Source organism: Panthera pardus, unplaced genomic scaffold (genome assembly GCF_024362965.1).
Source record: "Panthera pardus isolate Hobbes unplaced genomic scaffold, ASM2436296v1 HiC_scaffold_6, whole genome shotgun sequence".
In the NCBI taxonomy this organism is placed as follows: domain Eukaryota; kingdom Metazoa; phylum Chordata; class Mammalia; order Carnivora; family Felidae; genus Panthera; species Panthera pardus.
In genome coordinates, this window is record NW_026526991.1 from 5,408,021 (window position 1) to 5,432,341 (window position 24,321).

A 24,321-nucleotide genomic window follows, 5' to 3' on the forward strand; every position below is an offset into this window, starting at 1 on the left:
ATCTCACGGTCCGTGGGTTCGAGCCCCGCGTCGGGCTCTGTGCGGACAGCTGGGAGCCTGGAGCTGCTTCGGATTCTGTGTCTCCCTCTCTCTCCGCCCTCCCCCCGCTTGTGCTCTTTCTCTCTCTGTCTCAACAATAAATAAAACATTAAAAAAAATTTTAAAAAAAGGTTGAGAGGCTGTTTTACGTTGCGCTACTGGGTCGGGTCGCTGGAGGTCATTTCACTCCCGTCCCACATCCGGGTCGGGAAGGACAGCGGCCCCCCGGGGGACTGTCCGCTCCCACAGACTCTGACCCTGGGCCGAACACTGCCCTCCATCTGCTGTTAATTCTGGGGATGGTGGAGATTCAGCCCGGACCCCCTAACCTCCTGGGAAAGACGGGGCCTCCCGTTTCAAGGCCTTTGCGAGCGTGATACGCCGGGAGTAGCTCACCCCTTGGAGTTGTGATCCGTAGCTCGCTCTGAACACGGAATCTGCAGGTGTCATGGAGGGCTGTTCATGGCTTCCCCTCCCCCAGCCGTGGAGCGTGTTCTTGCTTAGATCTTCCTTGGGCCCTGTTTTTATGTATGTATGTATTTATAAATGTTTAGTTTTGAGAGACAGAAACAGAGTGCGAGCAGGGGAGGAGCAGAGAGAGAGGGAGACACAGAATCCGAAGCGGGATCCAGGCTCCGAGCTGCCCGCCCAGAGCCCGACACGGGGCTTGAACTCGGGAACCGTGAGATGATGGCGTAGCCGAAGTCGGATGCTTAACCCGCTGAGTTGGGCCCTGTTTTACCTGAGCTGTGAGATCTTCACGTGAAGTACAATTTGATTTATTGTCTGGAAGAACCACTGTGTTAAAAAAAAAAAATTTTTTTTAAGTTTATTTATTTTGAGAGGGAGGGAGAGGGAGAGAACGTGTGCACATGCACGGGAGTAAGGGAGGGGCAGAGAGAACGGGAGAGACCCGACTCCTGACTCACGGGGCTCGAACTCCCAAACCGTGAGATCGTGACCTGAGCCTTGGACGCTTCAGTGACTCAGCCACCCAGGCGCCCATAATTACTCTGATAAAGTATAACTTCTGCAGAGAAACGACCCCCCTGAGCGAGGACGGAAGCCGGAAAACTCCCAGGAAGCCCTCACTATTTGGCAGGGGCCTGGAAAGCCTCATTGTTGGGTCTCCTAAAGCACAGGGAGGTTACCGTCCCCCCGACTGTCCTTGCCCTGGCCGTGGGGGGGGGTGGGGGGGGGGACACGTCCCTACCCTCCCTTACTTTTCCTCGCAGCTCCGAGGACGCTCAGTTCCTTTGAGGACCGGCTGTGACTGCGATTGGGTATGTCTGGCCCCGGGCCGGTAAGCTTTCCTCCCGGTTTCAAGTTCCTCCTGTAGACGGGGGGGATCGGGTGGCCCACACGCTGTTTTTGTTGGAGTTTTCTCTTTGAGCTGGTTCACACGGGGCTGCTGAAAATTCTCCCCCTGATCTGTTCGGCACCAAAACCAGGACGTGTTCATATGGCGTGAAAAGTCTCCCTAGGAGGCAAAGCATCGTGGAAATGACACCCTTAGAAAAATGGCAGAAAATGGAGTTGTCAGTCTTGAGCTCCAGAGGCTGAGGCTCACCCCCCCCTCCACCCCCACCGTGAGGCCTCTGGATCCTCCGCGAAGCAGGTGAGCCCCCAGTGGGCTCCCTGCACCCCATCGTTGGCAGGCCTTGTGCTGTGGTCCCCCTTCCTGCCCCGGCGCCCCTCACGGAGCGAGAAGCCGAGAAGCCTTTATGCATTCAGACCTCTGCCCCCCTGACCGTGACCTTCCTCTGTGAGCCAGCAGCTCTCAGAGTTGGGCTTTTGCAGTCATGTCAAAGGGGAAAAAAACAAGGTGCCTAAAAGCATTTTTTTTTTTTTTCTGGGGAAGAGCCTGGGTATAAATAAATAAATGAAACCCATAGAAGGAAAAGATTAAAAAAAAAAAATCAAAGATGAAGCCTTTGCATTTGGCCTGGGGTGTGAGTGGCAGGCTTTTTATGAGATACGCTTTCAAGTGTTGAGGTTGTGGTTTTCAATTGTCGTTCCTCCTTTTTATGTGCTCCTAATTCCAGGCAGGAGAGGTGGGGTTTTTTTGTTTTTTTTTTTTTTTGTTTTTTTAAGCCTTGCCCAGTCCTTGGGTGGGGTGATGGAAAGGGAACGGGGCTTTGGAATCATGCCTTCGTGCATCGATTCAACAGATGCTAAAAGGCGAGCGTTTATGGAGTACTTCCTGCATGCCTGGCCAGGATCAGCTCGGCGGCGGCCGAGCCGGGATCCAAAAGCGACAGGAGGCTTCTGTTGTGCTGTTACCCAAATGCGAAGGCCTGTTGTGTGCACGGGCCGAGTTAGCCCTGGTGTGGATGGGGGCGTATGGTCCAGGAAAGAGAGAGTTCTAGGGCCGTGTGATGTGAGCCAGGCAGAGGGGAGCCCGGGGTGGGAAGGGAACACCCAGGAGGGCTTCCTGGAGGAGGTTGCCAATAAGCTGAGGCTTGAAGGTGGGGAGGACTTAGCTGGGCGTAGGGAGGTGCAAGACCAGGTTCGGTCCTGACTCTGGGGCTCACGGGGGGGGGGGGGGGTGTATGTCAGGTGTGTTCACAGCGAAGAGACTGGGGCTCAGCCAGGACCCGGCCACTCCCTCCCGCACTTGTTAGGAGATGAGATGAATGGGTGGCATGGAAGGTGCCTGGCCCATAGTAGGTGCTCAGGAAACGTTAGCGGCCCACAGTCCACATCCCACGGACAGTAAGAACGTGGATAATCCGTTCACTGCCACCTGAGGTCGCAAAACGGCGACCCCTGGTTGGCCGACAGAACTGGAATGATTTGCACACGTTTATAAGTTGGGAGATTCCACACTAAACCCTGAATTTCGAGCCTTTTTGAAAGCTTGTGCTGCTGGTGACTGCTCTTAGCCTGCCCCCCACCCCAGGCCGAGCGACGGGCGGCCGCTTGGCTCTGTCCCCTGACCTGGGCTTCATCCTGTCCCCCAGGCTCCCGGCATCTCCCCAGCCCTGTGTCCCCTGTCCCACAGCCACGCGGTCACCCCCGCAAGCTGAACTTGGGTGCCGTGCGGACCTTGGCCATCGATCTCCTCCTGGTTGGCTGTCAGGCTTGGTGTGGACAAGGGCGTTCACCTCAAAACAGTGATGCACACTCAGGAAATCAGTGAGTCCCCAGCCTCGTGACACGGAGCCCCCATCCCTTTGAACGTCCACACCCGTTATACACCCCAGACGCCGGCCCTCCCAGGCCAGCGGATCTTTCTCCGTGACTCAGGGCAGCTGGCAGTTTGCATCTTTGAAGTGTTCCACTTTCTGGCACATGGACCAGTACTTTAGAAACCAGAACATTCCAGGGATCAATGGAAAGCCACTAAGCTGGCGGAGTAGGGTCCTTGGGGAAAAGCCACCGCGGTTCAAGCAGAGCCCCTCCTTCCAAATGTCAGACTGACCGTCGGAGGACGGTAACAGATTCAGACAGAAAGGTCCTCGGTGACGGGGCTGTGTCCCTTGGGGAACCCCGTCTGTGAGGAGCAGCGGAGTCCCGAAGAGGCGTCTGTGGATCCCTGCCGTGGCTCAGGTCCACGTGGCTGCCACGTTGGGCTTCCAGAATCCCGGCTCTGATGTGTCACCCGTATGCTTTGCAGAATCAAGATCCAGATTCTTGATCGTTCAAGGCTGCACCCAGTTGCTTCCTCCTACAAGAAGCCCTCCCTGGTTCTTCCTGGGATGCCTCCCCTTTTCCCTCAGTGCCTCAGAGCTTGAGCTGTGAACCCAGAGCTGAGCATTCATGATGTCGCTTGTTCCTCAGAACCCCTGCAAGGCGGGTACTGCCACCGCTCCCACATTACAGACGAGAAAACTGAGGCTTAGCAAGGCAAAGGGACCCACTCCAGACCACGGGCCCGAGCGTGTGGTAAAGTGAGATTCCAACGCCGAGCTCTGTGGGCACAGCCCCGGGCTCATAACCGCCGGCCCTGTCCTGTCCCCCCCACCCCCCAACCCCGGGCTCTGAGCACAAACTCCTTCGGAATGTGAGTCCTTGAGCCAGACAGAGCCTGGGTCGTTCTGCCAGAGCGTTTCTCGTCTATTAAGGTCGAGAAATCTCGGGTCCTGTTTAGTGTTATCTTTGATGTTCAAGGGCGGGGTGGAAACTTCTCTGTGTTCATGTGACCCAGTTTCCGTGCTTTGAAAATGCGGTCCCTTTCTCTTGCCCGGCTCCCTGTGTCTTTGAGACCAGGCGGCAGGGCCCTCTGGAATCATCTCTGTGTCCACGTGCTCTGGCTCACGTCCTGTGTCCCGGTGGGCGGACGGCCCGTGTGGCGTCTTTCTTGGAGGTTCCACGGGCTCGTCGTCGTGACTCGCCTGTGTGGCGCACCTGTGTCCCAAAGCTCACCTGGGCCACCCCCCGCTGACGTGACTCCAAAGCCTGTTGTTCTCCTGGGCTGTGAGCATAACCACGGCTCCGGCGGCCTGGACCCCAGCGGACCTCCTTGGCCTCTCGGTCCTTCTGTGATGTCGGCCTGGGAAATGGGATTTAGGAGCTCAGGGTCTCTGCATACACCCACAAGTATGCGCCTCGTGTATACGTGAGGACTTCCTCTGAAAGATCTCTTTTCCTCTTTCCTTTTTCTGCCTTCGAACACGATGGGCTGGTTCAAATGGCTTTTGCAACTCGTTACATAGTGAAAAACAGTTGCTGAAACTGGGCGGCTGTTTTCTCGGCTGGCCTGGGCCACCGGTGGGCGTCATCTTCAGAGTATTGCTGGGAGAGTGGGGGTGGGGACTTCTCAGAAACCGACCTGAGCATCCTTTATGCGTCAGGGTGGTAACATTTGTCTGTGTCTTGCACGGAGTCAGGCTAAGGGCTTGGGGGTGAAAAGACGGCCGTGCGTGGGGCCAGTTCCTAGGATGCGCCCTGTGGGGGTCGGATTAGGTTGTGTGCGTGCGAGGGGCCGACCGCCGGGCAGACCTCCAGACCGGATGTTGTTGGCAAAGCATTCACTTTTCCTTTCCTCTTTTCTTTTCTTTTCTTTTCTTTTCTTTTCTTTTCCCTTTCTTTCCTTTTTTCTTTTCTTTTCTCTTCTTTTCTTTTCTTCTCTTTTCTCTTTCTTTCCTTTTCTTTTCTCTTTCTTTCCTTTTCTTTTTTTCCCTTTCCTTTTCTTTTCTCTTTCTTTTCTTTTTTTCTTTTCTTTTCTCTTTCTTTCCTCTTTTCTTTTCTTTTCTCTTTCTTTTCTTTTCTTTTTCTCTTTCTTTCCTTTTCCTTTCCTTTCCTTTTCTCTTTTCTTTTCCCTTTCTTTCCTTTTTTCTTTTCTCTTCTTTTCTTTTCTTTTCTTGTCTTTTCTCTTTCTTTCCTTTTCTTTTCCTTTCCTTTCCTTTTCTCTTTTCTTTTTGTCTTTTCCTTTCCCTTTCTTTCCTTTTTTCTTTTCTCTTCTTTTCTTCTCTTTTCTCTTTCTTTCCTTTTCTCTTTTCTTTTCTCTTTCTTTTTTTTTCTTTTCTTTTCTCTTTCTTTCCTTTTCTTTTCTTTCTTTTTCTTTTCTTTTTTCTTTTCTCTTTTTCTTTTCTCTTTCTTTTCTTTTTCCTTCCTTTTCTTTTCTTTTCTTTTCTTTTCTTTTCTTTTCTCTTTCTTTCCTTTCCTTTTCTTTTCTTTTCTCTTTCTTTTCTTTTCTCTTTCTTTCCTTTTCTTTTTTCTTTCCTTTTCTCTTTCTTTTCTCTACTTTTTTTTGTGGTAAAACATACATAACATGAAATTGATCATTTTAACCCTTTTTAAGTGTGCTTTTTTCAGTGGCGTTCATTCCATTCACAGTGTTGTGCAGTCACCACCCTCCCATCTCCTGAAGCTGCTTTTCATCAGGAACTGAAACTCGGTCCCTGTTAGGGGACTCCCCCTCCCCCCCTCCTCCCCCTCCCCCCACCATTCCACTTCAGGTCTCTGGATGTGACGACTCCGGGTCCCTCACTGTGTGAGTACAGTCGCACAGTGTTTGTCCTGTTGTGAGTGTTTCAAGGAGCTGATGCCCTCCAGGTTCACCCATGTGGTAGCTGGTGTTAGAATTTCCGTCCTTTTTTTTAAACTTTTTAAAAATGTTTTTTTTTTAATTTATTTTTGAGAGAGAGAGACAGAGTGTGAGTGGGAGGGGCAGAGAGAGAGAGGGAGACACAGAATGTGAATCAGGCTCCAGGCTCCGATCTGTCAGCACAGAGCCCGATGCGGGGCTTGAGCCCATGAATTGTGAAGTCGTGACCTGAGCCGAAGTCCACTGCTGAACTGACTGAGCTACCCAGACACCCCCTTCCTTTATTTTTTTTTTTAAGTTTATTTATTTGCGAGAGATGTGAGCAGGGGAGGGGCAGAGAGAGAGAGAGAGAGAGAGAGAGAGAATCCCAAGCAGGCTCTGTATTGTCAGCACACAGCCTGACGTGGGGCTCGAACTCCCCAAACTGTGAGATCATGACTTGAGCTGAAACCGAGAGTCCGACGCTTAACCGGCTGAGCCCCCCAGGCGCCCCAGAATCTCCTCCCTTTTTCCGGGTGCACAGCATTCCATCGTGTGGGTACATCACATTCTGCTTCATTCTGTCACCCCTTGCCGGGCACCTGTGTTGTTGGCCACCTTTTGTGAATCGTGCTGCTGTGGAACATGGGAATGCGAAAGTTGACCGCGTAAAAAGCCTCGCCTCAGGCCCTTCACCGATGTTAGAAGCAGGCGACCTGGGGCCCCACTGCTTTCGTTCTTGTGCGGGGTGGAGGGTCGGCTGTCCGCGGAGCCCTCTGTGTGCCTGGCTCTGGGCTGGAGACCTGGTGTTCATCATTTCACCCTTCCAGGGGCCCTGACATTTTGGGGAAAGAGGCTCAGAGGGGTCACTGGGTCTTGCCTGGGGTCACAACACTAGCAAAGTTGGGGGATCCCCCCCACCCGCCTGCCCCAAAGCCGTCAGGCCCTGTCCCCATGCTACTTACCTCTTCACATGCCCGGGATCGGACGTGTGGTTGGTTCACAGTGACCGGGGTGTTGAGAGAGAACGCGTGAGAACGTTTCGCAGAAGAGAAGACCTGGGCAAACCGGTGACCGATGGAGAGGCCGGGCTGTGGCGTGTGATGGGGACGGTTGCCCAGTGTCCTTAAGCAGGGCTGTCAAAGCAGCAGGTGCCCAGGCCCCACCCATTGAATCGGATCTTGCGTCTGGAGGCTGGAGTCCCAGGAGCAGCCGGGCGCCAGAGGAAACATAGTGTGACAAGGGCAGGGGTGTTAGTCCTGGGGGTCCCCCACGGCGGATGTGACCCCAGGCATTCTCCTGGAGGGCCTCTAGTGTGGGGAGCGAAGGATCCTGTAGGATCCGAGCCCTGTGACTGTGAAGTGCGCCCTCTACCCAGCACGTGCGCGCGTGCACACACACACACACACACACACACACACACAGACACACACACACACAGGCTGGTGCTATCTAGACCCGAGGTCATGGTGCCTCCAGCTCCAAGCCTGTGGTCTGGTTTGTTGGGTCCTATTGTGTGCTCTAACACCACAACCCTGGCCATTACCTGCTTGTCAGCTTTCTGTCCCCTTGAACCAGGTCGTCGACAACAGCATTGCTTTAGATTCCGGACTTGCTGGGAGGGGCCTGCACCCCCAGATTCCGCGGCTGAGGACACAGCTCTGCCGGGAGCAGAGGGACGCCCGCCTTTGTAGGCCCCGTCGCTGTGATACTCCAGCTTTGTCCATCTCAGCAGCCGTGGGAGGGTCTGGAAGCATCCAGAAGCTTCCGTGTCTTACTCATGTGTTCCAAAGAGCAGCGAAAACAAGACTGGCAGGGCTTGGAGGGCCCCAGAAGTCCTTGGCGAGGGGGAAGAGCCGGGGGATGTATTCTCGGTTAGGAGCATTTTCCCTCGGACTCTTTCTGGGCAGCAGGCCATTTAGGAATGTTTGTTAAAGGCTTGGAAAACAGGAGTTGATTCCTCCCTGTTTCTGCTGCCAACGTGCGAGGCCATGGAATTCTGTTCACACCAACCCTTGTTTTCTTCTCTCTTCCTGCTCCACAGTGAGTGACCTACAGGAAGAAGGCAGACATGCCATCGACTCGCCGATGTCCCCTGCCTCGGTGGACGTCCACCCCGAAGACACTTTGCTAGGTAAGGCGGGTCCTGCCGGCCCCCTGTCGTGAGCGAGCTGGCCTTCCGCGGCGTGTGCCCGGGGTTGGTGAGGCTGACAAGGGGCACCGTCGGTCGGCATGGTCTGCGGATCTCACATCATCCCAGCTGGCGTTGGAGAGTCGGGGCTCCTGGCTCAAGGTCACGTTTAGAAAAGGCCGTAGGAAAAACTGCATCTTCCTCTGAAAGTTTCCGCCTCTCTGATTTCAGGTGTGAGCTCTGTTAGTATTTAAGTACGACAAGGCCCACAGATCAGGGGCTGACCACCCCCAAAACGATGGCCTGTTACACGCACAATTCCCGGGGGGAGGGGGGGTTCCTGCCAGGGGTGGCTGGGAGGCAGGAGGGGAGAGCGGGGCCTTTCTCTCCTTTCGGGAAGGGCTGGGTGGGGCAGGGTAGGCAGGTTTGGCTTGGCGAGTCGATCATCTCCGTGGGCTCTAGAGGCTCTCTGGAGAGGTCTGTAGCTGCCCCCGGGTGATTAGGGACATGTGGGCAGGGGGTGTGAGAACCCAGTCAAAGAGGTGGCTGGGGATGGGCTCCGGGTTGGTTGGTTTGCCCAGAAAAGGCAGTCACGGGGGCCTTGTTTGCCACCTTAGGAACTGGCCAGCCCGGGAAGGGACAGTAGTATCTCTAGGTCCACAGGCCCCGAGGTGTCACAGCATTAGCGAATATACAAAGGAAGAAACGTAATTAGTACACCCCCATCTGTGCGCGAGCCAGAGCTATCCCAAAGCCATGGGCTTGCTAGGGAGGACCCAGCGAGCGGCAAGGCCCCTGCACCCACCTCCTTGGGGCCACGTCACAGCCGGCACTGAGGAGGCGACAGGCGACGTGTTTTTCTCAACGCGCGTTTTGGGATCTGATCAATCTGATTGTGTATTTCCAAACCCTGGTTCAAAGGGAAGTCCTGGTCGGTCCCTCCCTCGTGGTTTCCACGACAAGGGCAGGCCAGCGGGAGCTTGTGGAGAAATGCAGACACAGGTTCAGCCTGGCAGGCTTGAAGCCCAGTGCTGGACGAGCCCCCCTGAGATCCTGCTGGGGTCCACTGTGGCCCCTCTCTCTTCTTGGAAGAGTGTAACCCCTCACTGTCCTGCTTTTGGTTGTCTTCAGTCAGGCTGAAGTTGCTGTCCAGGCAGATGCTCCCGGGTGACCCTTTCCAAGGGGAACGCGGGGACTAGCTCGTGGGTCTGGAAATTAGCCTGACACAGAACAAGGTTCTTCACCTCGGCACTGTGGACATTTGGCACTGGGTCATTCTTTACTGTGGGGGCCTGTCCTGTGCGTTGTGGGTTTGAGCATCCCTGACCTCTGCCCACTAGGTGCCACCAGCTGGGACGACCAAAAACGTCTCCAGACGTGGCTATAGCCCCCCTGGGGTGGTGGAGGGACTGTCCGTCCTGTTGAGAACCCTGCTTTAAACCAACAGGAGGGCTAGAAGGTTAATTGGAAACATCTGTCAGGCTGTTGTTTTGTTGATAATGCCTTGAACTTGCCTTTGCCTGGGCCCTAACCCTCCTGTTTTATCATCTTTATAAATAGCTGCTCTTGGGCAAAGCTTCAGTTTGCTTCGTAACATTCTACTCGTCCCTGAAGCTTGGGTGACCTCGATAAGGACTGACCTTGTCAGCACCTGGAACTGACATCTGAAGGCCAGAGGGGTTGTGGAGTGGGGGGAGAGGGTGTCAGATGGACAGCGGCATGTGCCAAGGCCCTGCGGCAGGCAGTGGTGAGGCTTGCTGAGGGGCAGGGGAAAGCTGGGAGGGCTGGAGTGGAGAGTGCCTGGGACAGCTGGGGCAGCCAGGCTGCAGAGGGCCTTGGAGGCCACGTGGAAGGGTCTGGCCTTGGTCCCGGGAGTACCAGGAGGCTGCTGAGGGCCCTAGCAGGGACATCACAAGGGACCGCTGTGTGGTCCCCCGTATGTCACCTGGAACTCTCAAGCATCAGATCTGCACGACTCCAAAAATAGTTCTCCACTTTGTCACGTTTTAAAATTTCCTGCTGTAAAGCCAGTTCCACTCAAAGCCCTTTCGTTCCCTCCGGCACGGACTGGGCCCCAGGAGCCTGGTCATTGTCACCTGTGTGTCCTGCGGGCCCACCCCTGCCCAGGCCCCGAGGCCTCCCTCTCCGCTTCCCCCGCACGCAGTCAGCCGTGCCTCCCACACCCCCTCTCCCTCCGGGCCCTGGTCGGTTTTGTTCTGGTTCGTGTCCGGCCCCCGTGGATCTTCCTTATTGTCACATGAGTCCCTCAGGGGCAGCTTGCTGGGCCCCAGCGTCCTTGGATCGAGGCCTGAACATGGAGCGAGAACAAGTGACAAATAAACAGAACAGGGATGAACACGTTTTATTGTGAAACCTCGCCCACCGTCACCCACTTATTTTCGCTGTTTTTTCCTAATTTTTTGGTCTGTACTGTTTTACGTAGTGGTGAGCTTTCTCAGTATACGTATTTATTAACAGTGGCTGCGGGGAGCTCTTCCCACAGATCCGATTCGCGCCGTGTGCGTGCCGTCCTCTCCCTTCGTCCCCAGCCAGGGGCAGCTTCCTGCTTCCCGTTCAGGAAGGGGCCGGGCCCATCCACCTTCCAGAAGTCGGCTGCCCTCTCCGGCTCTTGTGACTTGATGTGGCACCGTGCGGGGCTCTCTCTGCTCTCAGTCCGTCTGCCCTGCTTTGTGCGAGGGGAGCCGGCCGTCCCCGTGCCCCCGCACGCCCACTGGTGCTGACCGTGACTCTTTTCCCCGGCAGAGGAGAATGAGGAACGCACAATGATCGACCCCACGTCCAAGGATGACCCCAAATTCAAGGAGCTGGTCAAGGTAAGGAGCGCCTCGGTTAGCACGTTCCATTCGCGCTGCTGGGCTGCATCGGGGGGGGCGGAGGGTGAGGGGCTGAGCCCAAAAGATGGTCCCCGGGGTCAGGGAGGCGGTGGTGGGAGGGCGGGGGCTCCCGGGACTGCTTCTGAGCCACGGCGGTGCCTTCTGCGTCCTCTGCCTGATTTTCTGAGCTCCGGCTCAGCGGTGAGGCCGTATTTGTGGCATTTGTGTGCGTCCTCGTGTGGACTGTGGTTTTGACTGCTCTGATCTAAACCACAACAGGGCTTCAAAAGGCAATCCTTCTGACTTTGAGCGAAGGCTCGGGGCGCTGACAGCGTGCTCCCCTCCCCCGGGAGACCCGGCTCCGGGCTGCCTGGGCAGCCGTGGAAAAGGTTTCTCTTCTGCAGCTCGAGGTCGGCTCGGGTGACCCCCCCAAGGCGCTGAAAACACCGTGCACGGCCAGGCCAGGCCACAGACGTGGTCTATTAAAAGCGCCCCTCAAACACGTTTCTCTACCTCGGCCTCCGCCGTCGGACCCGAGGTGCCTGCTACACGGCCGTGTTCTCACAGGGGCTGACGCAGAATAAAGAAAACCTTGGCAAATTGTGTCCTTCTAAAAACTGACCTTGAAGGTGTCCGTGTTAGGACCCACCCCCAAATGTGGATTCTTAACAACTTAAACGGCCTAGTTCATTTTTTGAAGAATTTTTTTCTCCCATCCCACACAAGAAATTGGTGAGAAAAGTGACCCCCTCTTTCAGCCCCCCAAGATGTTATTACAGGGGATGTCGAGGTGGTGGAAAGGGTTCGGCTTCTCCAGAGAAACGGAACCAACAGAATGGATCCATCCATCTCTCTGTCTGTCTGTCTGTCTGCCTGTCTATCTCTGGGACGTTTATTCTTATTTATTTTTGGGACAGAGAGAGACAGAGCGTGAACGGGGGAGGGGCAGAGAGAGAGGGAGACACAGAATCGGAAACAGGCTCCAGGCTCCGAGCCGTCAGCCCAGAGCCCGATGCGGGGCTCGAACTCACGGACCGCGAGATCGTGACCTGGCTGAAGTCGGACGCTTAACCGACTGCGCCACCCAGGCGCCCCTGGGACGTTTATTCTGACAAATCGGCTCACGCGATGAAAGTCCCACAATCTGCCATCTGCAGCCGGAGACCCAGGAAAGTGGGTGCTGTCATTCCAAGGCCGGCGAGCCAGGAGAACTGAGGACAGGGGTTGATGTGCAGAAGAGGACGATTCCAGCCTTCCTCCACCTTTTCGCGCCATTCAGGCCCCCCTGTGGATTGCGGGAGGTCCCCTCTGCAATGGGGAGGCTCCTGTGCTCTGCTGGGTCCTCCAATTCAAACGCTGATCTCTTCTGGAAACACCCTCACGGAAGGACGGAAGGACGGACGCAGCCAGAAGGAATGTTGAGTCAGACCTTCTGCTGCCCGTGGCTCAGTCCTGCTGACACTTAGTATTAACCACCCCTGGGCTTCCTCCTTCTCTGACATGTGAGCAAAGCTTGAGAGTTCACAGCTTGAAACACCCCCAGTGGAGCTGGTGCCCTCCTCGCTTTGACACGGGGACAGAGAGGAGAGGCACCCCGCCCCCCCCACCGCCAGCTTACCGTGTGTGTGTGTGTGTGTGTGTGTGTGTTAGTGAGGTGTGCTTCACTAACTGTGAATTAAGCTGCGAATCTCCACAAGAGATCGGCCGCATGGCCGAGCATCGACTGGGTGTTGTTCCAAAGCCGTGGCCAGCTCCGTGGTGCCCCTGCCTCGCCCCCCTTCTGGTCACTCTTGCTGGTCTGGGGTTGCGCCCCCCGGCAAGGGAGCAGCAGCGAGCTTGGCCCCGGGCGCTCTTTCTGGGCAAAAGGGGCTCTGCAGACGTAACGCAGGGGTCTTGGTTTGAGAGAGGATCCTGGGATGCCCGCGTGGGCCCAGTCCCGGCACACGGGTCCTTAGAAGAGGGGGAGATTCGACCACGGGTGTAGATACAACCTGATGATAGGAAAGCAGGTGCTGCACTGCGGGCTTGGAAGGTGCAGGAAGGAGCCGGGTGCCAAGGAGTGCAGGCGTCGTCTGGGAGCCGGTGAAGGCGAGGAGACAGATTCTCCCCTGGAGCCTCCAGAAGGAGCTGGCCCTCCCACCACCTTGACCTTAGCCCCGTGGAGCTGATTCTGGACTTCTGACCTCTAGGGCTGGAAGGGGATAATACGCGGGTACCGTGGAGGTCATTTGTTAGAGCAGCCATAGGAAACCTCGTCACCAGACTACGTCACCTCCCTTCCCCAAGGTGCCTCTTCCTGGGTACAGCTGCCGGTTCGTCCCCCAGTCCCCCTGGGTCACTCTGTCAGTTCCTGGAAGGGCCAGCTGCGAGACACTTCGATGTGGCCATCCCGCCAGCTTGGAGCACACGTGCCAAGAGATGGGCAATTTCCGGAAGGTTCCGCCTGCTTTCAGGCTGCAGGCAGCATTTCGAGGCAGGCTTGGGGGCGTACTTTTTACTTCCTCAAGCGTTTTCCAAAAGAAGCGTTAACACGGCAAGCGGGACGGTGGCACTGGGTGGGCATCGGCGAAACATTAGCTGCCGTGGTGGAGTGTGGAGGGGCCGACGCGAAGTGTTCGTTCTCACTAACTGCGGCCCCCCTTTTTTTTTTTAAAGAAAGAAAGAGAGTCAGAGAGCAAGTGGGGTAGGGGCAGAGAGAGGGGGACACAGGATCTGAAGCAGGCTCCGTGCCGCCCACACGGAGCCTGACTTGGGGCTCGAACTCGCAAACCTGAGCCGAAGTCGGATGCCCAACCGACTGAGCCCCCCCAGGCGCCCCGGTAACCACAGTCTTTTTGACCAGAGTCGCGTGTGGGTGGCGGCGTGGGAGATGCCTGTGCTGAGCTCCGGGCGTGTGGGGTGCTGCGTGTGGGGCCCGCGCGTGTCCCTGAGTCGGGGTTTGCTTGCGTCAGCATCCGCTTCTCCTGGGAGCAGCGTGCGTGTCCGGTGAGGGGTGAGCCGGGAGAGTCAGCCTGCCGTCCTCTCCTGGGGCTGGAGGCCGGGACCGTGGCCTGCCCTCGGGGGCCAGCAGCCTGGGCCGCGTCGCCTCCCACCTCCCCTCTTTGCTCCCCGTGCTCGAGCCCCCGGCCTCTTTGCTGCCGAGCACGTGCCCACCCGGGTGTGAGGTTAGAGCCACCGGTCCCCCGAGCCCGCCCTCGCTTCTGACGCCAGTTATAAGTTTGGGGGCCCCAAGGCGACATGGAGGTTTGACCCCAGAAAGACTCGCACAGCTCACGGTGGAAGGACACAGGTTAAAACCCGCCGAGGGGGGAGGAGCTCAGGGCAGGCCCAGGAGGGCACCGTCCACTTGCCTTCTGGCGGCATCGAGGACAGCGTCACTTACTGGCGACGATATGACCGTGTTCTTCGAGCACTGCCCGCCAGGGAAGCTCCCAAGCCTCGTGGTCCGGAGTGTTTAGGGGAGCACCACCCCGTGGGCGGAACCGACTGCCCTCGCGGCCGGCTGCCCCCAGCCCTTCCGCCCCGATGGACAGAGGGTGACCCAGAGCCCCCATCCTGGGCCACGTGGGTCCCTTCTGGCAGCCCAGGCTCCCGCCCCAGGTACGCCGTCTGGCAGGATGCCCCGGGGGCCTGAGGCGCGGGCCAGCCTGCGCTCTGGGCAGGGTTAGCCTCTGCACCTGTCTGGGCGCTCCTGGCCCCCAGCGTGGAGTACCCTTCTCCGCTTCTCCACTCCTGCCTCCTGCCACTCCCTCCTCCAGCCCCCTCCCTGCGCCCGGGCGCTTCGCACCTCCTTGCCCTGCCTGGTCTCCTCCCCTCCGCTTCCTGTGGCCTGGCACCTGGCTTTTGGTCTGGCCTGTCTTCCGCTGGGTCCCCAGGGCCTGGGCGTGTGCCCGCACACAGCGATACCGACGGGGGCGGGGCACCAACGTGTGGTTTTGCGTCAGAACCACTGCCGAGGGCGTGTGGCTTCGGGACGACCCACGTCTCCTTGCCCCGTCCCAGCCCTGCAGGGTCTGAATCTCGGGAAGGGGGCTCTGGGAGCACGGGGCGGGGGGTGGGGGCGCTTGTGGATTGGACGCTGACACGGGGGGTCCCCGGAGTACGCCCTGGGAGCCGGGAGTGTGGACGGCCGGTCTTGGCGGTCCCGACGGAACGCCTCCATGCCCTTGACCTTCGTGATTCTTGCTGCTTTCCAGACCCCCTTTCTGCACCGGGGACTCGCCTGGTCCAAGCCTCTGGTTGGTTGATCATGTCTGAGGAGGCCTCGGCAAAGGGCACCTGCCCGTGGTTCTTTGCAGGGATTTGGCTCAGAACCGGGGTTTTTGGTGGGGAGTGTGGACCACGCGCAGGCCTGAGTGGGTCTGGGGTGAGGTCCGCTGGCCACGTCTCAGTCTGGGCACCCGAGGGACCCTTCAGCGGAAGTACGGTCAGCCCCCTCCTTTCCTTTCTCCGTTCTCCGTCATCTGGTCTTTTTCACCTCTTGTCTTGGCCCCTGTCCTGTCTCCCTCTGTGGACTTAGCCCCGCCAACCTGCTGTCGCGGAAGTGTCACTGTTTAAGATACTGCGAGCTGCCCTCTGCCTCCTATAAAAGACAAGCTCGGCTCGGGCTAAGCCAGCTCATAAGGACGAGGCCGTTCGTTCAGAAATTCTCTTTGAGCATCTGTTGTGCATAATGCAGTGTTAAGGGGCAAAGGTGGGCTTGGAGTCTGGCCTCCTCCATTCACATCCCGGCCCGGATTAAAGCGGGAAAGGTAGTGTCGTGACGGTGACAGAGGCTCTGTTATCGCCGTGTGGCAGGTGCTGGAACGCGAGCACGTCCCGGGCGGCGCGGGCACGGAGCAGAATGGGTGGGCCTGCGGTGGGAATCGGGGAGTGGGCACGAGCCTTCCGTGGGTTCAGGAGCCCGACAGACCTCCCGCAGCTCTCTGCTGGTGCTTTGTGCCGCAGTGATTTTCTCTAGCACCTTCCGGAAGCTCCCCGAACTGCTTAACGGGGCGAACGGCTTGCGTGGCCCCGGGAAGATTGCAGCTTATAGATGAGACGCTTTGTGTTTTGAATGATCCTCGAAAGAGAGAGCACGGCAGCTGTCATGCTCTCCCGGAACAGACAGCCAGAGAAAGGCCTGCCCCCGGGAAGCCACGCTGGTCCGAGGCGAGCTGGCCGTTTTCCTCCCCGTGAGCAGATTTCACGTCTCATTTCCCGGCTTCTCGGACGAGACTCTTGCTGCTTGTTGCGTTCTGTTTCCTTCCTCCCTTTGTCCCTGTGAAGAAAACAGCTGCATATCAACGGTCTCGGCGGAAGGCAGTGCCGAGAGAGCCAGAACCGCTCGGAGACGCCCCCTGTGATGCGTCCTGGCCCCGTACCCAGCTCCGGGTGGCCTCCCCGCCCGTCGCAGCAAAGCCCGCCTCAGTGGATTAAGCAGCGATGAGCCTGTTTGGAAGTGATTAAAACATAACTGTCACAGCTTTGGGGGAGACAGGCCGCAGATCCTGATTATCGTTTAGGAGGAACTAGAGAAACGGTAATTTTTTATTCTGCTTAAGGCAAGCTCGTAAGGCGGACGTGCACAGAGCGCTCTGCCACGGGCATCGTTAACGTGCGTCCTAGACATTTGCCTGCAGGATTTGGGGTTTGCGGAGGAGTACGTCCGAAAAATAACAACGGGTGTTCTCTGTAAAAAGCCTTTTGTGAAGCAGAGGACTGAGAGAGGGACCAGCCGGGAAGTAGGACGGGGTACTCTGTGGTTGGCGTCCAGGCGGAGGTTGAGTCTCCCCGGGGCCGGGGATGAACTTGGGTGCTGGACTGCTTTCGCTCCCCAGAGTCGACCCCCGTTGGCCTGTTGTGGAGAATATGCTTTTCACCCCTTTCTGTCTTGTCCTGTAATTGAGCTTTGATCAGGTCAGCGATCGGACGGCATTTTTAAGTTCTCGTTTCTTGGTAGCAGAAACGTTGTCTCGTGTTTAACGGCAGGACTGCGCTCCGGGCCAGGCGGCCTCTGGAGCCAGATGTCCGGGTGCCCAGGAGACCGGCCGTGTTGTGTAGGCAGCGCTGCACTTGATTGGAGCGCCTTGCGTGGGTCTGTTCCAAGTTTAGCCACTGGGGATGTGTCGCCGGGCAAAACAGAGGCCCAACCCTTGCGGAACGGACAGGCCAGCTGGAGGGACGGATCTGCCGAACTGTGGTCAGATGGCCGTGAGCGCTTTGCAGGAAGCCAAAACAAGAAGCAGGGTGGCTTCCTCTCCCTCTGTGGGAGGTGTGGTGGTCAGGGCGGTGGCATTTGAACCGAGAGCTGCTCGTTGGTACCTAGGGGAAGAACGTCCCCGCAGGGGCAAGAGCAGATGCAAAGGTCCTGTGGTATGCGTGTGCCTGGCACGTACAAGGACCAGCGAGGAGGGCAGTGGTCAGAGATAAGATCAGAGAGGCGGCAGGGACGCCCATGGTGTTAGACTACCAGCAGGACGGGGACCAGTTCTTTCTAGTCGCCGTGGGAGCATGAGGGGGCCCGGCTCCCGTGTCCCCCCGTGTGTATGCTCCCTGCACATGCCCTTCCCAGCAAGCAGCTGTGACACCTTAACCGCCCCGTGTGGGGCACAGATGAGGTCATGTTTATATCTCCAGTGCCTAGGGGGGCCTCTGGTATATACGAGGTGCTGCTGGCTATGCTGAGTGAATCAGAAAGGGGCTTTTGACTTGCGGAGAGCTCCGGGGATGGTCACATGCGAAGAGCTCCGGGGGTGGCCACGCTCACGTCTGCAGGGACCGTCGTAGCCGCTTAGGACTGCCAGCCACATCACCTCCCCAAATCCTCAGAATAACCCCGCGGAAGCAGATGTTACCCTCTGCCTTCCTGAGAGTCATTCAGTCACCGCTTTATCGAAATGGAGTTCACATCCCGAACGGTTTAGCGGGAGTTCGGCTGCGCCTACAGCCATGCAGCCACTGCCTCCGTCAATTTAGGAATGCTGTCATTGTCCTCACTCCCAAAAGACCCCCACCCCCCGACCCCCGCCACCACCAACAGTCAGTCCCTACTCCTTCCCCTCCCCCCCGCCGGCAGCCACTGTCCCTTTGGAATTATTCTGTCTCCATAAACCTGCCCATTCTGGGTATTTTGGATAAGGGGAATCGTACGATGTGTGGCCTTTTGTGACTGGCTTCTTTCACTTGGCATAATATTGGAAAGATTCACCTGTGGGGTGAAGTTAGTTTGAGCATCTGACTTCGGCTCAGGTCATGATCTCGCGGTCTGTGAGTTTGAGCCCCGCGTTGGGCTCTGTGCTGACAGCTCGGAGCCTGGAGTCTGCTTCCGATTCTGTGTCTCCCTCTCTCCCTGCCCCTCCCCTGCTCATGCTCACTCGCTCTCTCTCTCTCTCTCTCTCTGTCAAAAATAAATAAACATTAAAAAAAAATTAAAAAAACAAAAGCATCCGACTCTTGGTTTCCGCTCAGGTCATGATCTCCCAGTTTGTGAGTTCAAGCCCCGCGTCGGGCTCTGAGCTGGCAGTGTGAATGAAGCCTGCTTGGGATTCTCTCTCTCCTGCTCTCTGCCCCTCTCCCTCTTGCTCTCTCTGTCTCTCAAAATAAATAAATACACTTAAAAAAAAAATGATATATCTGTGTTGTAGCAGCTGTTCCTTTTTTATGGCTGAATAACATTCCATGGTATGCTGGATGGACCATATACCCCCTTCATCTGTTGATGGACCTTGGGTTGTTTCCACCTTTTGGCTGTTTGAAACAGGGAAGGTATTGAACATCTGTGTACGAGATTTTGCGGGGACACGTGTGTTCAGTTCTCCGGCATTGCTGGGTCAGCTGATAATTTTATGTCTCACCTTCTGAGAAATAGCCAGACTGTTTTGCAGCGCGGTTCAACCATTTTACGGTCCCTTCAGCAATGTATGAAAGGTCCTGGTTTCTCCATATCCTTGCCAACACTGTTTATTATACGTCTTTTTTTTTTTTTAAGTTTTCTTAGTGTTTATTTTTGAGAGAGAGAGAGAGAGAGAGAGACGAAGAGACAGAGCATGAACAGGGGAGGGGCAGAGAGAGAGGGAGACACAGAATGGGAAGCGGGCTCCAGGCTCTGAGCTGTCAGCACAGAGCCCGACGCGGGGCTCGAACCCACGAACTGCGAGATCATGATCTGAGCCGAAGTCGGACGCTCGACCGACTGAGCCCCCCGGGCGCCCCTATTATACATCTTTTTGATTACGGCTGCCCTAGGCGGTATGTCCCCTTCGCTCTGACTTGCATTTTCCTCATCGCACGTGGCGCTGACCATCTTTCCGTGCGTTGGGCGTGCGCCCGGGTCCTCGGAGAAACGTCTCTTCAGATCTCTTGCCCATTTTAAAACCGGTTGTCTTTTTATTGCTGAGTTCTGAGAGCACTTTATGTACCCTGGAGAGAAATCGTCTCTCGAGATTTGCAAACTCTTCTCCCATACTGTGGCCCGTCCTTTTCCTTCCTTGCCGGGTATCTCTGGAGGGACAAAAGTGTTTAGTTTTGTTTCAGTCCGCTGTTATCTGCTTTTTACTTTGGTGGTTTGGGAGATTTCTTCGCGGCTCCCAGTGGCGTTCTGTTGGTCTCTGTGTCCGTCCTTAGGCCCGTGCCGCGTGCTTTTATTACCGCGGGTTTTTAGTTAACGTTTGAAGTCGGGAAGTGGGAGTTCTCCAACGTTTTTTTCCCTCTTCTTCAAGATTGTTTTGGCTCAAGGGGAGCCCTTGAGTTTCCATATGCGTTTCAGGACCTGCTTGTCCGCTTCTGCAAAGAAGCCATCTGGATGGTGATTTGTTTTAATGGTATTTATTATTATTTTTTTCCTATCTACCACGGCAATATATATCGACACGCTGTGGAAATCTGGAAGACAAAAAGCAAACAGAAGGCAGTGGCAATTTTCTTGTATCTGTGTCCCTTCAGGCTTCGTGTTTTGCGTATATAGCCTTTCCTGCGCAAAATTTAGAATCGTTCCAGCGTCAGTCAGTGTCTTAGGGGCACGTTTGGACGAGTATCTTGGCGGAAGCTTCTGGAACTGGAATTGCCGGGTCCCACAGCACACACGGGGATAGGAATTGATTTGTCGTCTTTTTCACGGAGACTCTGAGGACCGCAGGGGCTAAGTGACAGGCCCAAGGTCACACGGCTAAAACCCGGGGAGAGCCGGGCATCCAGCGCGGACCCTGGGTCCCGCGGCGCGGTGCGTTTCGTAGGTGGTGGCGGTGGGGGCGTTTGCATGGGACGCGGATGCTTAAAATGTGTGACAGGATATGGCGTTTTACTTTTCTCTCCACCTGTACCCAAGTACCCGTTCAGCCGCGTAAAGCCACATGCGTTTATCCGCGCACAGTTCCGTAGGCCAGAGGTCCGCGTGGTGTGGCCGGGCTCGCTGCTCAGGGTGTCACCGGATGAGTTCCTTTCTGGGGGCTCCGGGGATGCATCAGCTCTCCGCCCCGAGAGGCCTGTCCTCTCCGGGGGGGCCGCCGTCCTCAGAGCCAGCAAAGGAGAATCCCCCCCCCGCGTGTTGCCCCTCTCTCTCGGACTATGGTCTCTGACCTCCTGGTCACGTTCAAAGGGCTCACGTGATTAGGTCAGGCCCTCCTGGATAGTCTCTCTTTCTTGAGGTCAACTGGGTCCAAACGAGCCTAATCATGGGGCGTATACCATCATCACAGCAGCCCGGGCTCTTAGGGGGCATTTTTAAACTCTGCCCACAGGGGCGCCTGGGTGGCTCAGTCGGTTAAGCGACCGACTTCGGCTCAGGTCATGATCTCATGGTCCGGGGGTTCGAGCCCCACGTCGGGCTCTGTGCTGACGGCTCAGAGCCTGGAGCCTGCTTCCGATTCTGCGTCTCCCTCTCTCTCTCTGTCCCTCCCCTGCTTGTGTTCTGTCTCTGTCCCAGAAATAAACATTAAAAAATTAAAAAAAAAAAAAAACGCTCCGCCTACAAAATTGTTTGAAAGCCATTAGCCAAAAAATTATAAACGACATTAGGGACGTGATTAGTAGTCACTTATCTGGTACTTATTTAGCTATTTTTCATTTTTTAAAGTTGATTTACTTATTTTGAGAGTGAGCGAGCGCGTGCGTGCGAGCGAGGCCTGGATTCTGCCGTTCCCTCCACTCTTGCTCATAATTCATCTCTCTGCCCGTCTGCCAGGGGAGCGCCGACTCCCGGAGGTCGGGGACACCTTTGCCCCCCACAGCCTGGCACGGGGAAGGTTCCCAGTGCCAGCTGTTGTGTTACATGCGAGACTGTCACTTGACTCCAATAATCGCTGTAAAATTGTCGATGGAAGGACCGTGGTGGAGCTTTGTGGGATTAAGGGATCGAGGGTGAGGGGTTCCCGCCGGGAGTCAGGTGGCTGGTGGCCAGGGGGAGGCGAAGGCATGGCCTGGGTCTCTGGGGTCCCTGACTCCGCCCCCGCAGCTATGTAACTGGGGCCCTGAGACGGCGGGCGATGGGGTCCAGATGCCTTGCTGGGTCTCTGCCTCACCCCATGGATGTCGGGGCAGGAGGGGGACAGATGTCCTCCCGTCTGCAGATGCTCCCGGCTGCTTCCAGATCTTTCCCTGCCTCCCTGGACTGGCAGCTGTCTCTTCCCTCATGGTGCCTCCAGCCTGTGGTACAGGTGCAGGTGTCCTCCCTTCCCACGTCATTCCCGAGGCCTCAGCACCGTGGACGTGCCCCACGCACCTGCCCAGCCCGTCCCCCCTCCCTCCCTCCCTCCCTCCCACTCCTGGTCCTCTGCCCTGTTCGCCTGCCCGTTCCCAGGGGCATCTCCGACCCCTGTTCCCGCCCTACCTGTGTCCTCCGTCATGTCGGGGTCCAGCCTCTGACCCCCTAGTGTCCACGACCACTCTGCTCACCACTGCCCTGAACGGCTTCCCGGCCGCTGTCCTCGAGGCCAGGTGGACGTCCAGGGCTGGCTCTGTGTCTCCCTCCCCGGTCCTCCCACCCCAGCGTCCTGGCCTGGCACGTCCCCTGCCCTTCCAGGTGGCCACGTGGTTCATGCCCTCCTCCTTCCTATCTCTGCTCAGATGCCTCCCCGCCGATCTCCTGGTCCCTGATACCCTCTCTACCCCCCAAACTCTGTCCTGTTCTTTCCAATAGACTTTTTTTTTTTAAGTTTATTTGTATTTATTTTGAGAGAGATAGAGTCCGAGCAGCGGAGGGGCAGAGAGAGAGAGAGAATGAATGAACGAATCCCAAGCAGGTTCTACGCTGTGAGCACAGAGCCCGACGCAGGGCTTGAACCTACAAACTGTAAGATCGTGACCTGAGCAGAAATCAAGAGTCGGAGTGTCAACCGACTGAGCCACCAGGAGCCCAGGCGACAGACTTGATTATATTTCACAGTTTGAAATTTACAGAAAAACAGCAAACATCCTACAGAGGGTTCCCATATGCCCACACCCAGTTTTCTCCATTATGAGCCTCTCCTATCACCGGGGTGCACTTGTTCAGGATTAATGCGTTGTTATTAACCAAAGTCCACCTTTTATCCACATTTCCTTATTTTTCCGTCCGTTTTGTGGCCAGGACCCCCTCCGGGATCCCACGTTACAGCGGCATCGTGTCTCCTTAGCGCCTCGGGGCTGTGGCGATTCCTTGCTTATGATCACCTTGCCCGTTTTGAGGAGGGTGGATCAGGAATTCTGTAGAATTCCTCTCGGTGGGAACTTGCCTGATGTGCTTCTCAGGGTCAGACTGGGGCGATGGGTTTTAGGAGGAGCCCCAGATGCGTGAAGTGCCGACGTGACTGATCCCGTGGGCGTCGGCCTCCATCACGTGGCTGACGTGGCTGACAGGCTTCTCCGCTGTGTCCTGCCTTGTTTTCTTTATAATATCGAGCACAGTCCGAAAGTGTGTCTGTTGTGTTTCCTCTAATGTCCGATTAGAACGTAAGACCAGAGGCCCCTTTTGTCTTATTTATTCCCAGAGCCTGGCGCGTGGCGGAGGCTCAGCAAATTAATTAATCGACTCGGTACCTGCTTCTAGAGCACCAGTGCCGGGCAGGGGTCCCCACGTGCTGGGGACAGAGCCCCTTAGTGCCATAGTTCCCGCCCTCAGAGAGCTTCAAGTCCACTGGGGGAGATCATTACAGACAAAGGTGTGTTCCCTGATGTGAACAGGGAAACAACGCTTGGGTGTGGTGAGTGAGTGGGGGGGGGGGGCGGCCTGTGGCCTGGGGGGGGGGGCAGGGTGATCAGAGAATGATCCAGAAGCTTGAGACCCGAAGGATGAGTGAGAGCCAGCAGCCAGCTGGTGGGGAGGGAGATGTGTTCAGGGTGGCAGGAACGGCATGTGCAAAGGTCCTGAGGCAGAGAGGACTTGGGAGTATTTAAAGAACACCAGCAAGGAGGCAGGATGCTCAATTGGAACCAGCCTTGCTTCGGGGAGGTGGTTTTGTCAAGGGGAGTGAAGAGGAGGGTGTGAAAAAGTGGACCCAGTTATGAGGTGGGGAGAAGTGGGGTGAGGGGGGACGTCCAGGCTTTTGAAAGTGGTGGATGCTGTTCTGCTTCTTTCCTAGAAAAAGGAGCAGGTTTGGAGGGCGATGGATTCTTTCAGAGATGCTTTTAGGAACACCTGAGCTGAAGGATCGTGGAGGTGGGGCTGTATCTTGAGGGGTTTCTGATTTGGGGACAGCGTCGGAAGGTGTGGGAGGGCATGAACTGGCCTTGGAAGAGAGTCCTCCAGGGAGAGACCTTGGAGACCTGCCTTGTAAAGCTCAAGGAGGACCCTGTCCTCAAGCGAACTGGAAGGGGGGGGGGGGGTCAGAGGAGGGCACACGCCGGGCAAGCATGATGTCCGTGGAAGAGAGTCCTGGAAAGCGGGAGGGGAGGCAGCTCGGCCGGGGGCTGATGGTGCGGTCAAGTCACGGGCAGGGGAGTGGGGTCCAGCTGCTGTGTTGGGATCCGGTCCGTCCAGGCGTCCGTTTCGTTTTGTGAAGTGCCTTCGGCAGGCTCGGCCAAGGAATCCCGTTTCTCCGTGGATCTTTTCCCCACTGAAAGCTGTCTTCTCTTACAACGCGTCACCGGTGAGGAGAATGGGAGCCTCGTCGAGAAAAGTCTCCAGCGGAAGGCTGGCCTGGAGGAAAGAGCGCGGGTCCCCGTGGGGACTGACGCCCACATCACAAGGCCATCACTCAGCGAAGCCAAAAATGTGGCGCGAGCGTCGCCGCGGATGAGCTTTGGAAACAGCCTGCCCAGTGAGAGGAGCGAGACACAAAAGTTCACATATGATACTGGCATGTAATTTACATGAAATCCAGTTTGCGTGAAATACCCAGAATAGGCAAACCCGGAGAGAAAACAGCTGCCTGGTTGGAAGGGGCGGGTAGGGG

At 56.5% G+C, this 24,321-nt stretch overlaps 1 protein-coding gene across 4 annotated transcripts in view; it reads left to right on the forward strand.

The window, feature by feature from the left end:
• The window catches only part of PARVB (parvin beta), a 103,204-nt gene that overhangs the window by 43,589 nt on the left and 35,294 nt on the right, over positions 1-24,321 (forward strand). For all 4 annotated transcript variants that reach the window (XM_053895657.1, XM_053895658.1, XM_053895655.1 and 1 more), the window contains exons 2-3: positions 8,055-8,144; positions 10,905-10,975. In XM_053895657.1, coding sequence (XP_053751632.1) covers positions 8,055-8,144; positions 10,905-10,975 — 161 coding nt within the window. The remainder of the gene's footprint in view (positions 1-8,054; positions 8,145-10,904; positions 10,976-24,321) is intronic.